The 20363-nt window shown below is 40.5% G+C and overlaps 2 protein-coding genes across 5 annotated transcripts in view; one reads left to right on the forward strand and one right to left on the reverse strand.

Moving 5' to 3' along the window:
- slc7a8a (solute carrier family 7 member 8a) overlaps positions 1-20363 on the forward strand; it is a 29043-nt gene that overhangs the window by 5737 nt on the left and 2943 nt on the right. Inside the window, exons 2-9 of the mRNA XM_086279994.1 lie at positions 1022-1226; positions 4723-4874; positions 16586-16711; positions 17497-17650; positions 18145-18268; positions 19377-19480; positions 19870-19966; positions 20082-20231. Coding sequence (XP_086136120.1) covers positions 1022-1226; positions 4723-4874; positions 16586-16711; positions 17497-17650; positions 18145-18268; positions 19377-19480; positions 19870-19966; positions 20082-20231 — 1112 coding nt within the window. The remainder of the gene's footprint in view (positions 1-1021; positions 1227-4722; positions 4875-16585; positions 16712-17496; positions 17651-18144; positions 18269-19376; positions 19481-19869; positions 19967-20081; positions 20232-20363) is intronic.
- Positions 7848-13690, reverse strand: LOC147335586 (uncharacterized). 4 transcript variants are annotated; one of them, XM_086280019.1, is made up of 6 exons: positions 13439-13690; positions 12485-12545; positions 12329-12373; positions 10591-10746; positions 10295-10387; positions 7849-9352 (listed from the first exon to the last, which is right to left on the reverse strand). In XM_086280019.1, the coding sequence occupies exons 4-6, from the start codon at positions 10660-10662 to the stop codon at positions 9038-9040; spliced, it is 480 nt and encodes a 159-aa protein (XP_086136145.1). In that variant the 5' UTR covers positions 10663-10746; positions 12329-12373; positions 12485-12545; positions 13439-13690; the 3' UTR covers positions 7849-9037. The 4 variants fall into 4 exon arrangements, with proteins under 4 accessions (XP_086136132.1, XP_086136145.1, XP_086136139.1 ...); XM_086280013.1 differs by having other exon boundaries at positions 12325-12373; positions 13439-13689; XM_086280027.1 differs by lacking the exons at positions 12329-12373; positions 12485-12545.

Consider the following 20363-nt stretch of genomic DNA (forward strand, 5'->3'; position numbering starts at 1 on the left):
AAGCCCACATGATTTCCTGGAAGATATATAAACAGAGATGTAGCGTTAATATTACACAGGTAAAATGTCTAAAAACCTTTACTAAAGGATGGTTTAGTTTGTCTAATTGGTTAAAATGGAAGTAGTTTGATAATATTCACAACTTAGAGCCCTAATCCCCCAGCTTGGTATGAACAGGAGTCGACAGCAGCTTAAATACTACACTTTATCTGCAGTTATAGCAGCCACAAAGGATCCACCTGATGATGTCTCGAGGCACAATATGATAGCATCGTTCATATCTCTGACTTTTGTACTGTAACACTGCACTCACTGTGATTTAACCCAGCCAACCTTTGACCCCGGCACTTTTCCCTGTGGCTGATGGCATCAAGCCTTCAAACCACGGTGAGCTGAACTTGATCAGTTCTCGTGACCGCCAACGTCAGCCTTATCAGAGGAGTGAACGCTTTCGTGTTAGACCTGAACCCAACCATCCGTCTCTTTCATCTGCTGTGCAAACTGCTCTCTGACGCTCATTGAATATGTCAGGGCATTATTCTCCCCCCTCTGCGTCCACGTTTCAGTCCTCCTCCCTCTTTGCACTCGTTAACCCTGCTCTCGGCCCTCTTCCATCTCCTCATAGCTATGCCAAGTCAGCATATCGCAGGTTCCCACTTTGCCAGGCAGCTCGACTGATTCATTGCTGTTGAAACTCTGCTCGTTCTCTCTCTTATTTTTTAAAGCATCTTTTCCATTTTACTCGTGACCTAACTATTTATTTCCTGTCTAGTTTGTCATATGTCTGTTTCCTCAGTCTTTCCCTCGGTGCTTCTGGGTGAATTCATACACCAGTGATCAGCCATCCACTTGTATAATAATCACAAGATAGTAATAAATTGGTAGAGCAGTTGCCCTTATAGCCACACTTTGTTTTCTAATAACATGGGACAAGCCCTAAAGCTAGACAACTACTTCCCATAATGCTTTTGGACAGCACTTCTGAAACGTGAACACTTTCTCTCCCTCCACCCTCCACCAGGTAACATTATTGGCTCAGGTATCTTCGTCAGCCCAAAGGGTGTGATGGAGAATGCCAGCTCAGTGGGCCTGGCTTTGATCGTCTGGATCATCACCGGCATCATCACCGCCATCGGGGCGTTGTGCTACGCCGAGCTAGGCGTCACCATCCCCAAGTCTGGAGGAGACTACTCCTACGTCAAGGACATCTTCGGCGGGCTGGCAGGGTGAGTGAGTCGTTCGTTCTTTTATAGATGTCACACATCTTCAGGGGTAAATCAGCACCTGTGTTTTAACTCTTCCCCGATTGGAGGTCTATTAGGGGTAACTCTGTTTTGTTTATTTTAATTGAGGAGTTTCTATCATTGGCCTCGTCATTGAACAAAAGGCCTCAGAGTAGCTTACTGGGGCCACCCTTCGAAAAAACAGAAACTTATCCTAATGGCCCTGAAACCATGTTTTTATTGATTATATACTGAGGTGTCAAAACTCAACATTAAGGATACGGGGGGGGGGGGGGGGGGGGGGGGGTCGCCAGCTGTCTTCTTTATGCTGGAAAAAGTTAAGACCATGACGTACAAAAAATAGGACACCATTTGTTACTAATTGAAAGCTGATTTTCTCCATAACAAATGTGTTTTCAAAGGATTACATCTTTGTAATTGGAATGATTTATAGTTCAGCTTCTCTCTTTAGACTTTTTTATTCACTCTCACATCAGTGAGGGCTAAGAAGCCCCCAGTCATTCCACAAAAGGTTTGGTTATTAACTGCATAACAAAGAGAAGAAGGGCCTGAAATGGGCCAGAAACGACTAAAGTTAATTTGACATGGATTTGACGAGTCCTGGTGGATTATCCAGCTGATGGAGCTCAGATGTATGGATCCAAAGCAGGTCCAGAGGTACAAGCACAGCAACCAGATATAACATATTAAAAACACTAAATCCCACAATGACGTTAATTTTGTGAAATTTTTGCATCTAAAGTCCACCGTAGAAAGGTGGACTTTAGCTTGTAGCCAGCTGCAGATCTTAGAAACAGACATTCACCCAACTGACTCAAATTAGTTGCCAGTAAATGAGCTTCCAGGTGACTCAGAGAATCTCGAATGGCACGCCGCTGTGGGGGTTTTCAATCTTTAATGGAAAGTTTTGAATTGACTTTCCGCTCACGGCCTCCTCCCATTCATCCATAAATGGCTTCTTACAGCAAGAGCTTGGGAATCACGCTAAGTTAGTTTCCTAGCAAAAACAATATTGTTTGTTAGCGAAGATTTCACACACACTAGGCCTTTTCTCAGAAAGTAAACACACACCAGACCATTGTTTTTTTTTCCAACTATCACAAGGATGCATATTATCAAGATATTCTGGGAGAGGAATTCAAGCAGACCAAACAGACAATGATTGTTTGTGTCTCTTTGTGCGCAAACTATCAATACACATCAATGAACATCTAACTCCAGAGACTTTGTACTCTGTGGCTTCACATGCTCAGTTTGAAGTGTTGGGGCCGCACCGTTTCCATGTGCCCTGGGTATAGCATAAATAAATCCATGTTCAAGGGATGTTTGTTTTTGTTTTGCTGCTCCCTTTGTCCCCATCTGTGTATATGGGGGCGTGCTTATAAGTCACTAACTGGAATGGTGGGTGTACTTACATCACCTTCGCAGCTGTGCGAAGGCGAGCTCGCAGAAGAAAGAATTTGAAAATTGTATCGTCAAACACTTGAATGGACAGCGCTTCATGCACAAAGGGCCTTTGTTGTATCAAACTGACGAGGGTTACGTAACACCTGTAATGTCCCCTACACGGAATACTGTAGGTGTAGCTGGTTTCAGTGGTTTAAGTGGAAGTTAAATGGAAACAAATGATTCACAAATTTCTCATTACATTCCATCATCCTAACTGCAAACCCTTCTGAAACTCTACACCGTAACTTTGCTGTGCCCGACACCGTAAACTGACGTGCATTTACTTAGAAATGTAACTGCAGGCCATGTTGTAGCCTCGACAAGTGGGTGACGCCGACAGCTGCATCTGTAGCTGTCGAGGGCGATGTATGGTTACATTTCTAGGAAGGTGCACGTCAGATTACGGTGTAGGATTTCCAAAGGGCTTGAAGTTATGACGTACCTAATGTGTAGGTTTAAAACAAAGTCGACTGAACACTAGCAACAGTGTCAGCCACTTGTGTAGTCTAGGTCAAAGACTATACATAGACTCAGTGCAGAAGAAAGGCATTACTGTTAGCATTTTAGTTTTTAGGTGCAATGCTAACTTATGAGCTAACAGAATCTAACATTGTTTTCTAGCTGCATCCACAAACTTTATACACTGATATATTTAAATACTACTTAGTGCTAAATAACTTACAGATTGTTCTTTTCATAATTTATTAACAACCTAATATTCAACAAGTCCATTTTATAATATTATAGATAATTTATACATTAATTAACATTAAAATATTGCAGCTAGCTTGGTGTGCTTCAAAGTGTAATGGTAGATTAGCTTGTTTCATCGTTGTCACCTTAGTTTATCATATGTTTACACATTAAACCCAACACATTATTTTTTTACTGTATTTAACAGTAATAAATGTAGGTTTTAGATCCTTTTAGTAAAGTAAAAAAATACATCATTTACCTGAAATATACTAAATTTGAGTATTAAAAATGCTAAAAGTGAAGCGAGCAGTGTGAAAGGGGAGTTATTCGAGAGTGACGTTTTTTAACAAACACTCACAAATTCCAGCGAGCCGCCATCCCATTAATGCACTCGAGTGTAATGATCCCTTTTTAAGCTTCCAGAGAATTTAATGGAGATATCACGTGTACGGTTATACCTGTCATTCCGTTAAGCCCCTGAGCTCTGCTAAATCTCGTGTCATCAGCCCGATATTCATTTTATTCCACTATTGCTGATATCTGCCTGTTTGCATGTTTTTGTTATCATGCTGAGGCGAGTGAGATAAGTATTGTCAGGCATGTCTATCTAAACAAATCATGTAAGATGAAAACGAGGTGAAAATTACAAAATACATCAATGTGAGTAAACACAATAAAAAATGTAACAAAAAACAATGGGCTGATGTGATATTAAAGCAGACAATGTGTAACATGTGGCGTGTTGGTGTATTGTTTCACTGTTGCGTTTCTCCATGACTACTGCTACTTTGGCAGGTTAAAAGACTGGATGAGTCACCCCATTTTAAACTGTTGCCAGGCAGAAATGTATGGTCTGGGTTAAACTAAATGTCGTTTCCCTGCACAAACACAGGAAAATAACGGGGCAATGTGCCGGTAACCTAACATCAAAGTAGCTGCAATTTTTTTTTACTATTTTAGTCACAAGCAGCATGAGATTTCCTCTCTTTGCTTTGTTCTGAGTGATGCAAGGAAGTGGTTCTATTCAGTAACTGGGTCATTTGTTTTTTAGTGTTAGCTGAGTATAGCAACTGAAGCTATTCATGGCTCCTCAGAACCCAAAGGTGACACTGTTGTGTAGCTTCTTTTCCTAGTACAAACTATTAAATTAATGTAATGTGGAGAAAGTGAAATAGGCACTGGTACTTTCATAAATGATTCACTAATCATTGACTGTTACAAGCTTAATAAACCATGAACATATGAACTGTTTTATTGACTTGTTATTTTTGTTCGCGTAGTCCATTAATACTCAGTTAAAGTTCTTTCATAACTATCCCTTCTTTTTGCGCAGGTTCCTGCGGTTGTGGATCGCTGTGCTTGTCATCTACCCGACCAACCAGGCTGTGATCGCGCTGACGTTCTCCAACTATGTCCTGCAGCCTCTGTTCCCCACCTGCTTTCCACCAGAAAATGGCTTGCGTGTGCTGGCTGCCGTTTGTCTTTGTGAGTAGCACATCACATCTAACTCGTGTGCACACGCCCAGACACAAATGAACCACAACCCAGAGGTGTGTTTTCCACGTCATGGAGGACAGACTTCCAACAACTAAGATAAACTGAACTACAAACTCTGACTGAATTTAATGGCGTTAATGCTAAACTGGTGAAGGCATTGACTTCTAAAGGTTACATAATAATTTGTGAAACACAAAAACGTTTAAGCAGTGATGTCTGTGAAGGTTCTCAGTCGTCCAGGTCATCGTAGTCTAAGGGGCTTGGAAAGAAAAGCGTCTGGACTTCTTTAAGTTTCTTGAAGACGTTTCAGCTCTCATCCGAGAAGCTTCTTCAGTTTTAAGAGCAATTGGTGGAGAGTCCCAGATTTTTTAAGACCTATTGGGTGTGTCCATAAGAGGGTCGTGGAGTCCCTATTGATCCTCTGCCTAATCACACGGTGTGAAAATGGGTGTTGGATCTCATAACTGGATTATAGATGGCGGACAGTTGGTGTCGTCAGCACATTGGTGTCGACACCAACTGTCTGGAGTTCTTCAAGAAACGTAAAGCAGTCTTTCTGAGCTGCTTAGAGTGGGGGTTTAAATTTGGCTTTAAGTATTGGTTATAGTTTCCTTGATGCATTGCCATCATATTTTGGCTCGGGGTCTCCAAGTGGTGTAAATGTCATCATCAGATAATGAGCAGAAGGCTCTATGGAGACCCTGTGGTTGTGTGATTGCTCCGAGTCTTACGTGGAGACTTGACCTTACAGCGGACTTGGAACGATGACTTGATCGTCTTGTCTCCGGCGCTCCATGTCGGCAACAATTGAGTACAATCGAGGGTTTGGGAGACATGTTTCACCTATTTTAAGGCCTAGTTCACTTCTCTTGTGGGAGGGGCTTAGAGCAAATATCTGCTTCATGCAGCTTTAACAAACGAGTCTAATAACAGCATTTAGATGTTGTGGAGTTCAACATTTGAAAGTCCTTTCAAGCACATTTTCCAATCCAGCAACTGTTGCTTTGTTGACGTCATCACATTCAACCTATTTATAATTCACTGACTGGTTGAGTTATGACTTTGTTTATCCAGTTTATGCCTTCTATCCCAGTTTTCCCCTGTTTTATGAAGCACTTGTGTTTTTTAACCCTCAGTTAGAGGTCATGTGAGAGAGGAAGTGCACAGGGAGCTGGCAGAGTTTAGCCGTGAGGAGTAAATGTGTGGAGACAAATGGAGAAATGTGTTGGCGCCAACATGACTGTGGTAGATTTGAGTACTTTGACAAAGTTCACACACACTAGACAAATACTTCAGGGAGCCTTGAGACACAAAAAGAGACGGTCGTGAAGCCTGGAGAAGAATACGTGCACTGTTTGTGTTACCTGGCGGCGATTCGTGCGTTTCATGTATACATTGTTTTTATTGGGAGCTGTGGTCTAACCCCTGCAACTCTAATGAAATTTATTGGGGAATAAGGAGAGCAACAATGTTTTTAGGTCATCTCTTCTAAGGTACTGCAAAGTGCTTTCAGTTCTCAGGAGGACAACGGTTGTGTTCAGTGTGGTGTTTTCTGGATGCAGATTGATTTAAAATATCTCTCTCTGAGTTAAACTGCACACTAGTTCCTTCCTCGAGGCATTCTCACTCACTCATCTTGTATACTGCAGCTCTCTCAGATGTTTCCTGCATCTCCCTACTAAATCCAACTCTTGTTGTTTTTAAACTTTCTTTCTTTTTCGCCCTCCATCACTTTTTTACCATTACACTCAAAAAATGGTTGGATTTAGATCCTGAAAGTGAGTGGATGACTGCAGCATTTCTAATCAAAAGGCCGGTGGTTTGATCCCTGTCTGCATGCTAAAGCGTATAAAACATGCATAATTAAAAATGGCAAATACAAAGTTTCACTTTGTAAGTTTTTCAAGGGAGAGTGAAACTTTTTGCGGAGTATTGTATATTTTGATTTGCTTCCCATGATGAGCTCAGCTTGCTGTCCTGTTTGGCTTAATGATGCTGAAAGCTCACTTTCCAAAGACTTGCATGAGAATGCATGAAAAGACATTTAAATGTAGTTAACCAATTGATTGCTGCTAATGACCATAAGCCAAAAACACTACTGCTACTTTACTAAGCTGGCAGAATAAGCAGTCTTATGCTCCGAGTTATTTGGCACCAAATAGGTGGAAAGCAATAATTGCTTGCTTACATTTGAAGAAATGTCATTTGAAATTGGCAGAAGAAGCCCTGTTACAACAACAAAATAGCTACATGGCACACTTCTGGTTGGAAACACTTAAGCTTAATGCGGGAAAGCCTGTAAATACGCCTCTGAAAGGGCTGAAAGGGATCAAACTTAATAACCATCATGGTCCTTGACAAGATATACAACAAGCATGTTGGTGCTGACGAAGCAGGCAGGAAACAGCTTCTTTGATATTGTTTAGTTTTTCTGTTTCTGTCTGAATACTTTGCTTTTAATGTTTCTGACACATTGACCTGTATTAACCTGCCTTTTTTTAATCCACTTACACAAATGACTTGAAGCCAAATGTGCTTAGCTCTACCAAGAACTGCTAGCACATGCTTTATTGCGTAATTCTAGATTTTCTTCTTTCTTGAGTTGATTAGACAGATGTTGCCAGGCAGCTTTTAAGGGGAAAAAAAGCTTGCTGATGATTTGTTGCTCAGAGAAAAGTTGGTTAAAGGTCACCTGCTCGTTTCCTTTGGGTCTGTGTTTAGACGTACCTGTGATTTCCTAAACATGGCCTTTGCAGAATGTTATGTAATAGTTTGCAGGATATTGCCTTACTTATTTATTTCCGGATTAGGTGACAGGCAAACCAGACAGTACCAGTCACTGGGCAGTTTGACAGCATCATGCTGCATGACAGGCTTTTATTTTTTAAATGGTGTACCATTTCAAAGACATGCAGGGGGATTCTTCGTGAGGTCTGCCTCTTCCTACACTCAAAAAAATCTGTTGTTGGATGAACACAATTTAATCATGGCACCCTTTTTGCACACAATTTAACCAAGTACAATAAACCCTTTTCGATCATGTCAAACCAACACATTTAGCATTTGGTGGTTTAATGTAATCAGATTACGTTGGATCAACATACTATACTTACATTGATTTGAAGTGATTTATTTAAGTATGTAGAGTGAAATTTGTTTTAATTCATTCTACACAATTTAAAAAGTTTAGGAAAACAGAATTAAATCTTGTTGTTTCAACAACTACTTTGTTAATCAAGGCAATGATTTCACTCATTTCAACCAAATTATTTCAATTAGATTTGTTTACATTTGTTACACATTTAGAAACCCACTACTTTACAAAAAAAGTCACAATCAGATTATGATAACATTATCTTTATTAACTGGATTTAGTGGACAATATAAAAGCTTACCATTTTTGTACACCTGCAAGCATATACTTCAAAAGGTAAAATGTTAGAATACTTATTTACATAGGTAATATGTTGGAACCAAAGCTTCCACAACTAAAAACAGATGCAAAATTTGCTCAATATATCGACTGCATTTTAAAAAATTAAACTAAAAGATAAAAATACATCTCCCACTTGGCAAGTTAAAACATGTGACAAAATCGAATTGTGTGAATTTGGAAAAATAAAATAAAATAATTAGAAATATTTTGGGGGCAATACAACAACAACAAAAAATTCCATAGGTGATGAAAATCTATATTTGTTTGGTGTATCTCATTGAAATAATTATTAGTTTGACCAATTTTTATATTTCTGTATTTATTTTTTTAATTTTGGTTGCAGTCCTCCACAGCTAGCAATATAGTTTTGCTGTGTTTTAAAACATGCTAGCAAGCAAAATGGAAACAATAATACAGTGAACTTAACAGGTGGCAGTGGTCTTAAACTTTACAGGACCTTGATACATAAACACAACATAGTACTTCTGTCAGTACTTCTGATCCATTTTGAGCCATCTATATAAGGACAAACAAAAATCATCTGCAGTGCTGTATAAAAGGTGAATTGCCCAACAGAGAGAATCCAAAAACTTAAAAAAAAATGTTTTAAATGAAAGAAAAAAAATATAAACAACTCAAATATTAACATTATATATTGGAAATCACCATTGCACCAATGAACCATTCAAGACCTATCAGTCATTTTCAAGTGCTCTCACCCCATAAGCTTGTTTTTCAGAAACTGTACCTTTGAAGACAGCTTTTGTCCATCAAGATTTAAAAGTATCTTCTGGAGGACTTCAAAGGTGCATTTAAGTTCTGGTGGGTAGCTCAGGTTCAAACGGTATATGAGTCCAAACAACAGAGCACATGCTTGTGCAATGTTACCCAAATCAGTGTTAGCCTCCACACCCTCAATCACGACACCAACGTCCTCTGGGTCATCTTCAGGTTCAGCACCCTCCTTCTGGATGACGTACACCCCCATCACAGTTTGCTCCATGCAGCTTTTTGCCTCGCTGTCCGTATCCTACATGAAAAAGTATAAGACAACAAAGTAAAATTTAAGAGATTGTTTAAACAACTGTTTCTATGCTGTTCATAAAATCCAAGTAGTCAAAGTAATAAACAGAAAATTACACCACTAAAGTAGTTGTTAGTAATTACTCCAATACATAAATTATAAAATACACCTCTCATGTCAAAAGAGGTGGCATAATTGACCTCTCACCGGCCCCTCCCCCGAAAGGGCCATTGTCCAATTACACATTATAGCAACCGTTACTGTGTCTGACAAACATTAACCTCAAGCAAGATGGAGAAGCGGTGTGCCCACCGATACGCCGAGAGATTGTGTCTGGAGGAGTTGTGTTCTTTCCATTCACAAAGTCAAAAACAACGTGAATGGATTAAACAGTGTGTATGGCCCCATTCCCAGGTAAATGTACCGAACATTATGAAGCATGTCTGCTCGCACATTCGGGTACCCATTGGTGCGCAGAGGAAACCATTTGTTTGTCGGACGTAGCAAGAGTAACTTAGGGGGACAGGACTCGAGAAAAGGCTAACTCAGCTGCTAAAATAAAACAGGTATAGAAGTGTTAGTACTAAACAGCTCAAAGTTCATAGACATTTCTATTTACAAATACTGATGACCATAACAATGAAAAAACAACAGGACTTGTTTTAATCCAAGTACAGATTCAAAAGCAATATAGTCTTGATGCATGTTAAATGCATTGTATGTTTGTGTATCAAGTTTAAGTAGGCATAAATTTCTTTCCTTCCAATACCAAATTCCAGAAATTCTTTATTGCAACGCTTAATACTGTTTGGTATTCAAGACATCCTTTCCCCAATACCAGGTGTCTTGTTGCTAATCTCAAAATTTTAATTTTAATGATTTGCATTTGAGGCAACGTCACAATTTGTATGAGAATGTTACAGACAACATGCTGTCACAATGGCTCACCAAGTACTCCTTTATTAACTTCTCATAGTCTTCGTTTAGGTGGATGCACAAAGACTTCAAGATGCATGCTCGTCTGGTATGGATGTTGTCATGCTGGAGAGGAGGAGGAGATAATATGAGCCAAAACCAGTCTGTTTTTCTTAAAGCTAGGGTAATCAGTTAACTTGCATAATTATTCTTTAGGTTAGAACCTGGCATGTACCACTTGTTAAGCCGAAACAAAATTGACAACTTCATCTCCAAATAAAAGTTATTTTTGCTGCCTATGACAAAGTCTACTCAATCCTAATACAAACCTTGGAGATGGCAAGCATGAGACCTCTTATTTTCTTTCCACGTGTCCCTCCTTTGGTCAGAAAGATTTCCATTAAGCGTGGCGCGTATTGGTCAAGCTCGGCAAAGAAAGTAGATAGCAGAGGCTTTGTGGTGATTCGCAGAAACTCCTTCTCAATCTGCAATAGAGAACAAATACATTGATTAAAAACGCAACTGTATATTTCACTCACTTCACATCTAAGCTGACTAAAGCTGCTTTTAGAAGACCATGCAGACATCAGTGCTGTCTGTGTAGGACATGAATCAGTCTGTGTCAGATACTGAATTTGAAATTTCCACTAAAGTCACAAGTAAGAGGCAAGTGGAACCAAGATCTAGGCCATTTGCTTTTTGAAGTTTGCAAAGACTGCTAAATTGCACCAGTGGTAGTTCACTCTTTGCAACACAGTATGCTGTTCTAAACAGATTTTTCAGGTTTATTTTTAGTATATTATTTGCAATTGGTGTTTGTTCTGGGAAAGATATTGCAGACTGAGCAATAATCCATTTCTAATGGGGGCCTTTCTTAAAATGACTGGTCCCAGTAACAAAGGCGCTTGTCGACTCAGAAATCGAGGGAAAACCAACAACACACCCGGCAGAACATTATGTTATTTACACGGGTGCACATAAGTGGTCCGCATGTGCGCATTCGCTGTCAAAATAAAAGACGCGCAACAGATAAGAAGTTGCAACGCACGTTTGCATCCATATAAAAGGCACTGTTTTTGTCCGCTAGAGTGGGATTTTCACGGCACATTCTGCACCACATCTGTGTGTTCATCATTTGTTTGAAGCCAGCTCACCTCCTGCAACCACTTTTGCGAGAATACGCGCTTCTTTTGTGGTTCGGACTCCTTCTGACATTTCTTTGGAGGTGGAGGAAAACCAAAGTAATTGCTTAAAGGAGCTTCTTCGACATATTTAAGAGTTCTAAACAAATATGTCCTCCTCCAGAAAATCTTATGTATGCAAACACGCGTTGCAACTTCTTATCTTGTGCGCGTTTTTTATTTTGACAGCAAATACGCACTTGCGGACCACTTATGTGCAGCCCCGGTTATATAGCTCGTCATGTTGCAGCCACAGAAATTCTTTTGTCCATGAAACCATAAAGCTGCACTTTCTTTTTGCCTTATAGTCTGATTTGTCATAACTTTTCCGTTTTGTGGTAAGCTTTTCTTTGGCTGTCACTTCTTCACCCTGACCTGTCTTATTTGGCTAAGCAGAACTACAATTAATATCCTGCTGCTTTTACACACGCACTCACATAACACTCAGCGATTGTCTGCGCGATCAACCTCTCACATGTTTAAGCTGCGGGAGATTTCACTTGTCATGTTTGCATAGTAAGCTAACGATTGATAAGACGATGTCAGAGGAATTGGTGCACAAATTATCATCACTCACAGATCAGTGCTGTCGCTCTCTATACACAGGTCGCGCGATTGCAAAGTGAAAGCAAAAAACAAGCGCAAATTCAAACGCGATTTCAATATGTCACATATTGACAGTGGCTCACCGATGCCAATGACATAATTACCCAGCTACATTTCCGAAAGAATGCAGAAGCATTGACATATATTTTTCCTTCTTATGACAGCCCGACGGGCAGGGCAGAGATAGATTTTGGTAGCCCGACTGGAAAAATCGCTAGCCCTGGGACGTCGGGCTAGCCATTTTGCGAGCCCTGTACAGTGTTTCAATAATTGTACCTACTACTCTCCCTGATGGAACAACGCTTGCACTGCCACATACAAGTCACTGAAAGAAAAAAAGAAAAGCAGTTTTAAGGATAGTTTTATTGGCACCTTTTTTTCACTTTGATTAAATCATAAAACTATCATAAAAAATATATGATGGTAAAAGGCTTACCATGTATTAAAGAGGAGGCACAAACAATCAGAAAAAGGGGTCAGCTTTCTTTGTGGTGTTACTATGGTAAAGAAAACAGAAAAAATTATTTTATAAAAATTCCACAGTGGATTTTTTTTTACTTTGTTGCAAATGTATAAAAAAAATACAAATACATATAAATACCTCTTGCAATAAAAAATTCACAGATAAATATCCAATCTGTTGCCAAATGTAATAGCAGTGTTTCACACTATGCAATAAAGATGCTGGTAGTTGCGGTATAGGTCCGACAGGCAATTTTCATAACTATCCGCCATTGCCTTTTCCTCTGACCTCGTGTTTATGCTCTTTTTCCCATGCACTAGCATCAAGTCAATTCGAAGGATGCAGCCCCTGAATTTGGACACAGCTAATATTTAGCAAATCGCGCATGCTAGTTTAACTTGCATTACTGTGAGAGGCCGAATGCTTAAAATAAAAGGAGAGAGAAAGAAAGAAAAAATGCAAATGATAATAAAAAAAGTGAACAAAGACCATGTCTTGCAATAACCGTCATTTAAAACCAAAGTGAATGCTAACAGAGCTAGGTAGAAGTTCAATGAGACAACCATACTAGCTTTAGCTAACTTCATTTACTTTGAAAGTGAATTACAAACGTGTTAAATATTGAATTAAACATATCAATAACCGCTAAAAACACTATAAGACTAACTGCAAAAACGGGTAAAAAAAAAAAAAAGAAAAACAATGAAGTGGACATGCTAATAATAGTATAAATATACCCAGAGCGGATTATAAATCAGGTATTAGACGGTACCGATTGGCACCGTCTAATACCAGATTTTCACTGTATTTGCTCCACTCCCGCTGTCTAATGACAACTTACACATTTGGAATTAAAAACATTGTTAAACAATTAATGGACAAAACAACTTCGTTTGACTAAGATATTTTGAGTTATTTATTACTTACCTGTATTGTGGAAGATTCCGCAGAGGGAAATGGCAGTCCACTGAACACATATAACTTCTCCGCGTTCCCGCCTCTTCACTTTTGGGAAGTTTGAGCATGCGCACTAGGCATCGGTTTTAGAGTTGTTGATTTAAAATAATTACATTTAATTGAACTGAAGAATGCAAATCTAGTTCATTAAACTTTTTGTTATTTTATGTTAAACCAACAACTGATAATGATTTAAAAACCTAAACTCAATATGTTCATGTTAAATAGACAAATGTCTATTGAATTAATCAAACAACTGCCTTAGTTGACTTTTTTGAGTGTACAGATGGCTCCGTGCAAGGTCATAATTCTCCAATGTTTTCCTACAGGCTCATGGTTAATTCAGGACATTTTCCTATACACACACACATGCGCACAGAGCAAATAATGTCTTCATTTTGTATGCTGTGCTTAGAAAAAGCTCAGCAGCTCCAAGTTCCAATGGTGCCTTCAGGTGTTTGTCCACAATCTGCCAGTCAGCAGCAGAGCAGGAGGGAATGTTTATGCTGTAACTGAAATGCAGAGCAGTGGGAAACATCATCTGGCTCTTAAAACAGTTGTTTACCACCAGATCAGTTTGGGGATTTAATATGTAGTTAATGAGAGTTACATAAGAATCAGTCTTGAACTAATCTGCATGCCTTTTGTTTCCTGCTTTTGTGTGGAGGAAGTAGCAGCAGGAGATGCACAAATTTCTGCGTAGCTCCACCACAACTATGTCCGATCTGCAAAGCCCATCATGTGCCCCTCTTTGTCTGCATTGAGCACACAGTATGTTAATATCATGCATGTCCGTTCACGTGCACCTGGCTTTGTTCCCCGCAGTGGCAGCTCCGCTCAGAGTTATTTAATGTGATGAACTTAATCCCACAAAGTCAAACAAGCTTATTCTTTGATGGCACCCTATTGGCCTGAACCCACTGGCTTGTTGTGCTCAGCAGTACAGATCAAATCCATTATCTCTTGTATGTGTTAGCTTTCCCATGAGGTCAAAAGCTTTTCTAAATACATTTTAGGACTTTCTAAAAAAAAAAAAAACTTCTGCTAAATGCTAGATGAGCAGGATTAGAGAGCTCTGAAAGGACCAGACAGTTAGAAAAAACATCGGTCATCCCTATAAAACTTTAACATGTCAAGTAATTTCTCGAGGCCGCGCTTATCTGGCTTCATCACATCAACCCTGATATGAAGCTCTCTAGTAAATACATCGACAGGAGCAAGTCCACAAACTTTCAAAAAGTAGCAATCACATGTAATGTTGCACTATATAAGCATGCAAGCATAGAAATGCTCCAAAGTGCATTCACACATTGCATTATTCATAAATCGCCACTCGTGTTGTAGCAACTAATTGCTTCCTTTTAAAGGGAAACTGCAGGTGAGGCACACGACGATAATGGGTGAATGTGATGATGCAGCAAGGGAGTCAAATGTCGCTGCTGTCTATGTGCGGCTTTAATCTAATTCACTGACCTGATATGAGAGAAACTTTAAATCATCAGTGATATATCTCATATCTCCTTTGCCTGTTGGGCAAAATTATGCAGTGACAGTGCCTTTGAGTGAATGAAGTGATAAAGCAATTAATGCATAAACCAGCACAGCCTTCAGTGTTACTGATCAACAAATTTTACTCGGTTACTATTACTTCAGCTCATAAACACCCGACTCCAAAGATAAGTCGACATAAGCATGCTCAGCAGAATACTTTTACACAATCTATACATGGTCTGACTGTTTCACAGTGCAAATTTCGTATATGTCCGGTAATAACAGTAGGAGTGTCCGATCATACGTGACAATCTGAAGTCAATGATATTGAAGGATTCGGTTGAAAAATTGGAGCAAAGTGAAGTAAAACAAGTCCAGTCAGGACCACAAGAAAGTCATTATGTCCATCTGTTGTAGTTTTTGTTGGTGGTGTGGTTCTGTTGTTTTATGCTTGCAACGCTGAAAGCAGAGAGGGCAGCAGCAAGACCTCAGACCAGAGCAGCATTAATGATGGTAGATATGCTCTCGGCTAACGCCTGATTTAGGAATCGCTGTTGAGGCTACCACATAACCTACGTAAGCTGTCAACGTCACTGCCAATATTTACGCTGGTATGCGGTGAATTATGTTAAATACCTTGTCCAAGGTATTTAACATAATTCCAAGGTCCAAAGACATGCAGCTTGTGGGGATAGGTTAATTGGATAATCCAAATTGTCACTAGGTGTGAATGTGCGAATGAATGTGAGTGCAAATGGTTGTCTGTCCTGTGTGTTAGCCCTGCGACAGACTGGCGACCTGTCCAGGGTGTACCCCGCCTCTCGCCCTATGACAGCTGGGATAGGCTCCAGCGCCCCCCCGCGACCCTGAAAAGGATAAGCGGAAGCGAATGGATGGATGGATGGACCTTGTGGTCCTTGTCCCAGTGTGTTTCATGTGGTGCCAGCTGATAGAAACAAACAAAATGCTGGGACTTTTTCCCTCCTGGGTCTTTGCTCTTTGTTGTGGTCAGTTGTTTTTTTCGGGTACAAAACATTTTTGTCCCTCTAGTTCTTTCCCTTACATCAGTGCTGAGTTTAGTTTCAGCAATTGCCCTCCAGGACTTCACTGACATTTGTCCTTACATTTGTACTATGATTATTGCTCCTAACTATGATACGATTTTTAGGCAATATTGTTATTCTCATTCATACACTGCTGCGAAAAAGTAGCCCGAAACATGGCACAGGTGTAATTGGCCAATCGCAGTAGTTGCTGACTGCACCGACTCGACGTGTAGTTACATTTTTAGGTAGGTGCAGGTCAGGTTACATTGTAGGTTGCAGGGTTGGTTTTCCTGGGTTTCGCAGTTAAGACGTAGCCACTAAAGGCTAAATTCTCTGAAACGTCTTGATAAGACGGAGCTGGGGTGGAGTCGGGTTGCAAAGTGGCTTGCATATTCATATTAAATAAAAGAAGACAGAAGCAGCCTAAATAGCACAGTTTAATGAGAGTGATATCTGCTGAGCCGTCAGCTGCTGCGAGCTGGCACTGAGATCAGCGACAGCTTGCAACTGAGCTTGATTTTGAGTATTGGCTGAATTAATGCTGTCCTTGATTTATAACTGTGTGCTTCTCTCTTATTAGTGCTGCTGACATGGGTGAATTGCTCCAGCGTGAGGTGGGCCACCAGAGTGCAGGACATGTTCACTGCCGGCAAGCTGCTGGCGCTGGCACTCATCATCATCATGGGAGTCGTGCAGGTCTGCAAGGGTAAGCTCACCGCTGCCATATGTGCATTCATATGTGCATCGCTCACAATGGTTTCGCCATTTCTTGCACACACAGACACAGACTTAGGGTCAGTGGGGACGCGCTCAGTGTGTCGGGACAGTAAAGGCTTCACATCAGGGGTCAGCGAGTTGCTGGGGCCCTTTTGCTAATATCAGCAGGCTTGTGAGGGTTTACAGCACAAACATGGCTGAGGAAGAGTTATTGTAAGGGCAAAACGGGGATTTCTGCACAATTGTCTGGAGATAATGAAGAGTTCAAAGGCTGATTTGATGGGAGGAATTTAGCTCATATCTGAGGAACTGTATGCAATAGAGAGAGTGGTAGACATATCTTTAAAAACAAGCCTCAATAGGGGATTTAAAAGAATAAAAAAGAAGGAATGAGGAAAAGCAGTACACATTCTGCAAAGTCACTTTACAAGGATTTAACAAAGTACCTTTTACAACTTGTTTTATACACGCTGATTTCATTAGCTGATAGTTTTCAGCTGGGCTCCCTACAGCATGGCCAGACCTCAGAGGAAACCAGGCTGTTTACCCCGGCAGCAAAACAAGTTATCAAACTAGAGATAAATGATTGGGAACAGGCCCGCTTAATTTGGGAAGGTCATGCAGATTTAAGAAATGAACAGAGAGAACCATAAAATAAACTGCTTTTTGTTTTTTGTTATTTACTATGACTAGAAAATTGGAAAAGTTTGTGCTATCGTTGTAAATGTTCCATTGTGTTTGTGCCAAGCTGAAGATTTTCTCCTCTACCTGTAGGAGAGTACTACTGGCTGGAGCCTGCCAACGCCTTTGAGCCCTTCCAGGACTACGATGTAGGTTTAATAGCCTTAGCTTTCCTACAAGGCTCCTTCGCCTATGGCGGGTGGAACTTCCTCAACTATGTCACAGAGGAGCTGGTGGATCCTTATGTGTAAGACACTTTACGCTGCCTCTCATATACATATATAAATATGAAGCTGCTGTGTGTAGAAAACCACATTCCCACAAGATTAAATGCCACACTGCCACAGGAATATATCTGATTTATAAGCTGCTTGTGACTGTTTGAGTAATTAGCAGTCACATACCAACAAAGCTTATTTTTAATCCCTGATCCTTTTTGCTAAAGCTCTCTGAAATGTATGTAACTTAACAATGGAAAAATTCCCCCTGACATTCCCAGTGTCTGGTCACAGATTAATGGATAAGAAAGGTTACCAAAGAAAAGGAAATGAGGAAATAAGTCACTACTTTTTTATTTCTACAATAAAAAAGTAGTGACTTATTTCCTCATTTCCTTTTCTTTTGGTAACCTTTCTTATCCATTAATACCCCACCTGTAAAACATCCTTTTTAATTTCCTTCCTTAAATCTTTTGCTTTTCTCTCAGTTCTTAAGTGAAGTATTGTGCTGTATTGTCTTCAGGAACCTTCCTCGCGCCATCTTCATCTCCATCCCTGTCGTGACCTTCGTTTACGTCTTCGCCAACATCGCCTATGTCACAGCCATGAGTCCTCAGGAGCTGCTTGCCTCAAATGCTGTTGCTGTGGTGAGTAGCTGTCGTGGTCCTGTCACTTCATTCAGACACACCTTGTTATTTCAAATGAATGACACCCTCTAATGGTCGTTGTTGGTAAATGCATGGGCAATAATACTATGACTGTGTAGGACAGGGGTGGGGAACTTTAGATGTGTCCTTGAGCACACAGCTGATGTAAAGGCTAAATGACCTCCTGAACATGTCTTGAAGTTCTCCAGAGGCCTGGTGATTAACTAGTCATTTGATTCGGGTGTGTTGACCCAGGGTGAAATGGAAAACCTGCAGGACACCAGCCCTTGAGGCCTGGAGTTCCTACCCCTGGTGTAGGATCTCAGGCATCTAGGTCAAGGTAGCCTTGAGAGCTTGAAAAGAAGGGAGCTGGATGTGGTTTTTTGAAGATGTTTTGCCTCTCATCCAAGAGGCTTCAGTTCTCAAACAACTGGTCCAAGGTCCAAGATAATATACACCTAGTAGGGTAACCATCCCCTTTAGAGGTGGTCCTGAGTCGTCACCAGGGCTGTTGGAGACATTATGGTGGGTGAGTTTATTACCTGGGACTCTCTGCTAGTTGTTTTAGAAATGAAAACATCTTTGTATGAGAGAAGAAACATCTTCACAAAGTCAGAGAAGTCCTGTTGCCTTCTTTTAAAGCTCTCAAGTCAGTAACAGTGTGTTAGATTAAGAAAAAAACAGGAACTTTTCTGTGATTTGTTTGTTTATTACTTTGGCATAGTATGGATGTCCATGAGGGAGGTCTTTATCAGTGCCCTCGTTCACATTTTTCAAGCTGCCCAGTGGGTCAGATTGGAATCTTTGATTGGTCGTTTCAGGCCCATGGGCCTTATGTTTGACACCAGCAAGCTATAAGATATAAAAAGTAGTGTATGATTCAGTTGTAGGGTTAATTAGCATGTGACAAAACTTGAATGTAATCTATGAGTACATGTTAAGCAGTCCAGCTCCAGTTTAAAGTAAATGAACATGAGAGGTGGTGTTGAAGTGGGTTTTGCGTCTATATAGGTCTTCTGTGTGTACATCATCTATTTCTATCTCCAATTAAAACACATACTTATGTGCCTTTATGTCTGTTTATCATCCAACCCTTTCTCCATCCCAGACTTTTGGTGAGAAGCTGCTCGGAGTCATGGCGTGGATCATGCCCATCTCTGTGGCTCTCTCCACCTTCGGGGGAGTCAACGGTTCCCTCTTCACATCTTCACGGTTAGTTGGACTAGACTGACTTGTATCAACAGACTACGTACTATGTGAAGTCAGTGTTTGACATCAAGGCCAAAGCTTTACTATGAACTGCTCTAACATGACACATTTTGCATGGATTGTCTCAGTAGTCCTCAAATTTAAAGTCTGTTCTTCATAACCAAATGTAAAATGTGGCAGACAGAGAAGTCAACTAGGGCACTTGGTTTGGGGCAGGCAGCGTTTTTGGAGAGGTCGAAATGAGCTTTAACCTGCTTTTATGTCCACTAAATTCATCACAGTCGTAATACTGAGCACCCAGACCCCCTCCAGTCTTTCTTGCTTTCTTCATAATGTTTGGCTTCTCCCTCGTGCTAACATTGTTCATTGTGTTTGTCCTTCTCCCTTTGCAGACTGTTCTTCGCCGGAGCCAGAGAGGGCCACCTCCCCAGTCTGCTGGCCATGATTCATGTGACACGCTGCACTCCCATCCCTGCCCTGCTCTTCACAGTGAGTACTGCTCTCCCTGTTACACGGCTCCATATTACCTCTACCACATACACAAGTTCTTCTGTCTCCATTGACCACACTCGGTTAAACACAACAAACCTTTCTCATTCCTCAGTGCCTGTCCACCCTCCTTATGCTGTGCACCAGTGACATGTACACCCTCATCAACTACGTGGGCTTCATCAACTACCTCTTCTACGGAGTTACTGTCGCCGGGCAGATTGTTCTGCGTATTAAACAGCCCGACATGCACCGGCCAATCAAGGTCTGTTCATGTGGTGCTTTGGTTTAGCTTTGTACTCAATATATTTTGCACTTTGCTTATTTAAACAATGTAAATGTCCATCTAGTTCAGCTTTAATGGGAATAGCTTTTAATTTGAGTTAAATGAATGATT

Source organism: Aulonocara sp. 'chitande type north' Nkhata Bay, linkage group LG3 (assembly GCF_057382095.1).
Source record: "Aulonocara sp. 'chitande type north' Nkhata Bay isolate Kocher_YH1m ecotype deep benthic linkage group LG3, A_spYH_male_GT1.1, whole genome shotgun sequence".
Taxonomy (NCBI): Eukaryota; Metazoa; Chordata; class Actinopteri; order Cichliformes; family Cichlidae; genus Aulonocara; species Aulonocara sp. 'chitande type north' Nkhata Bay.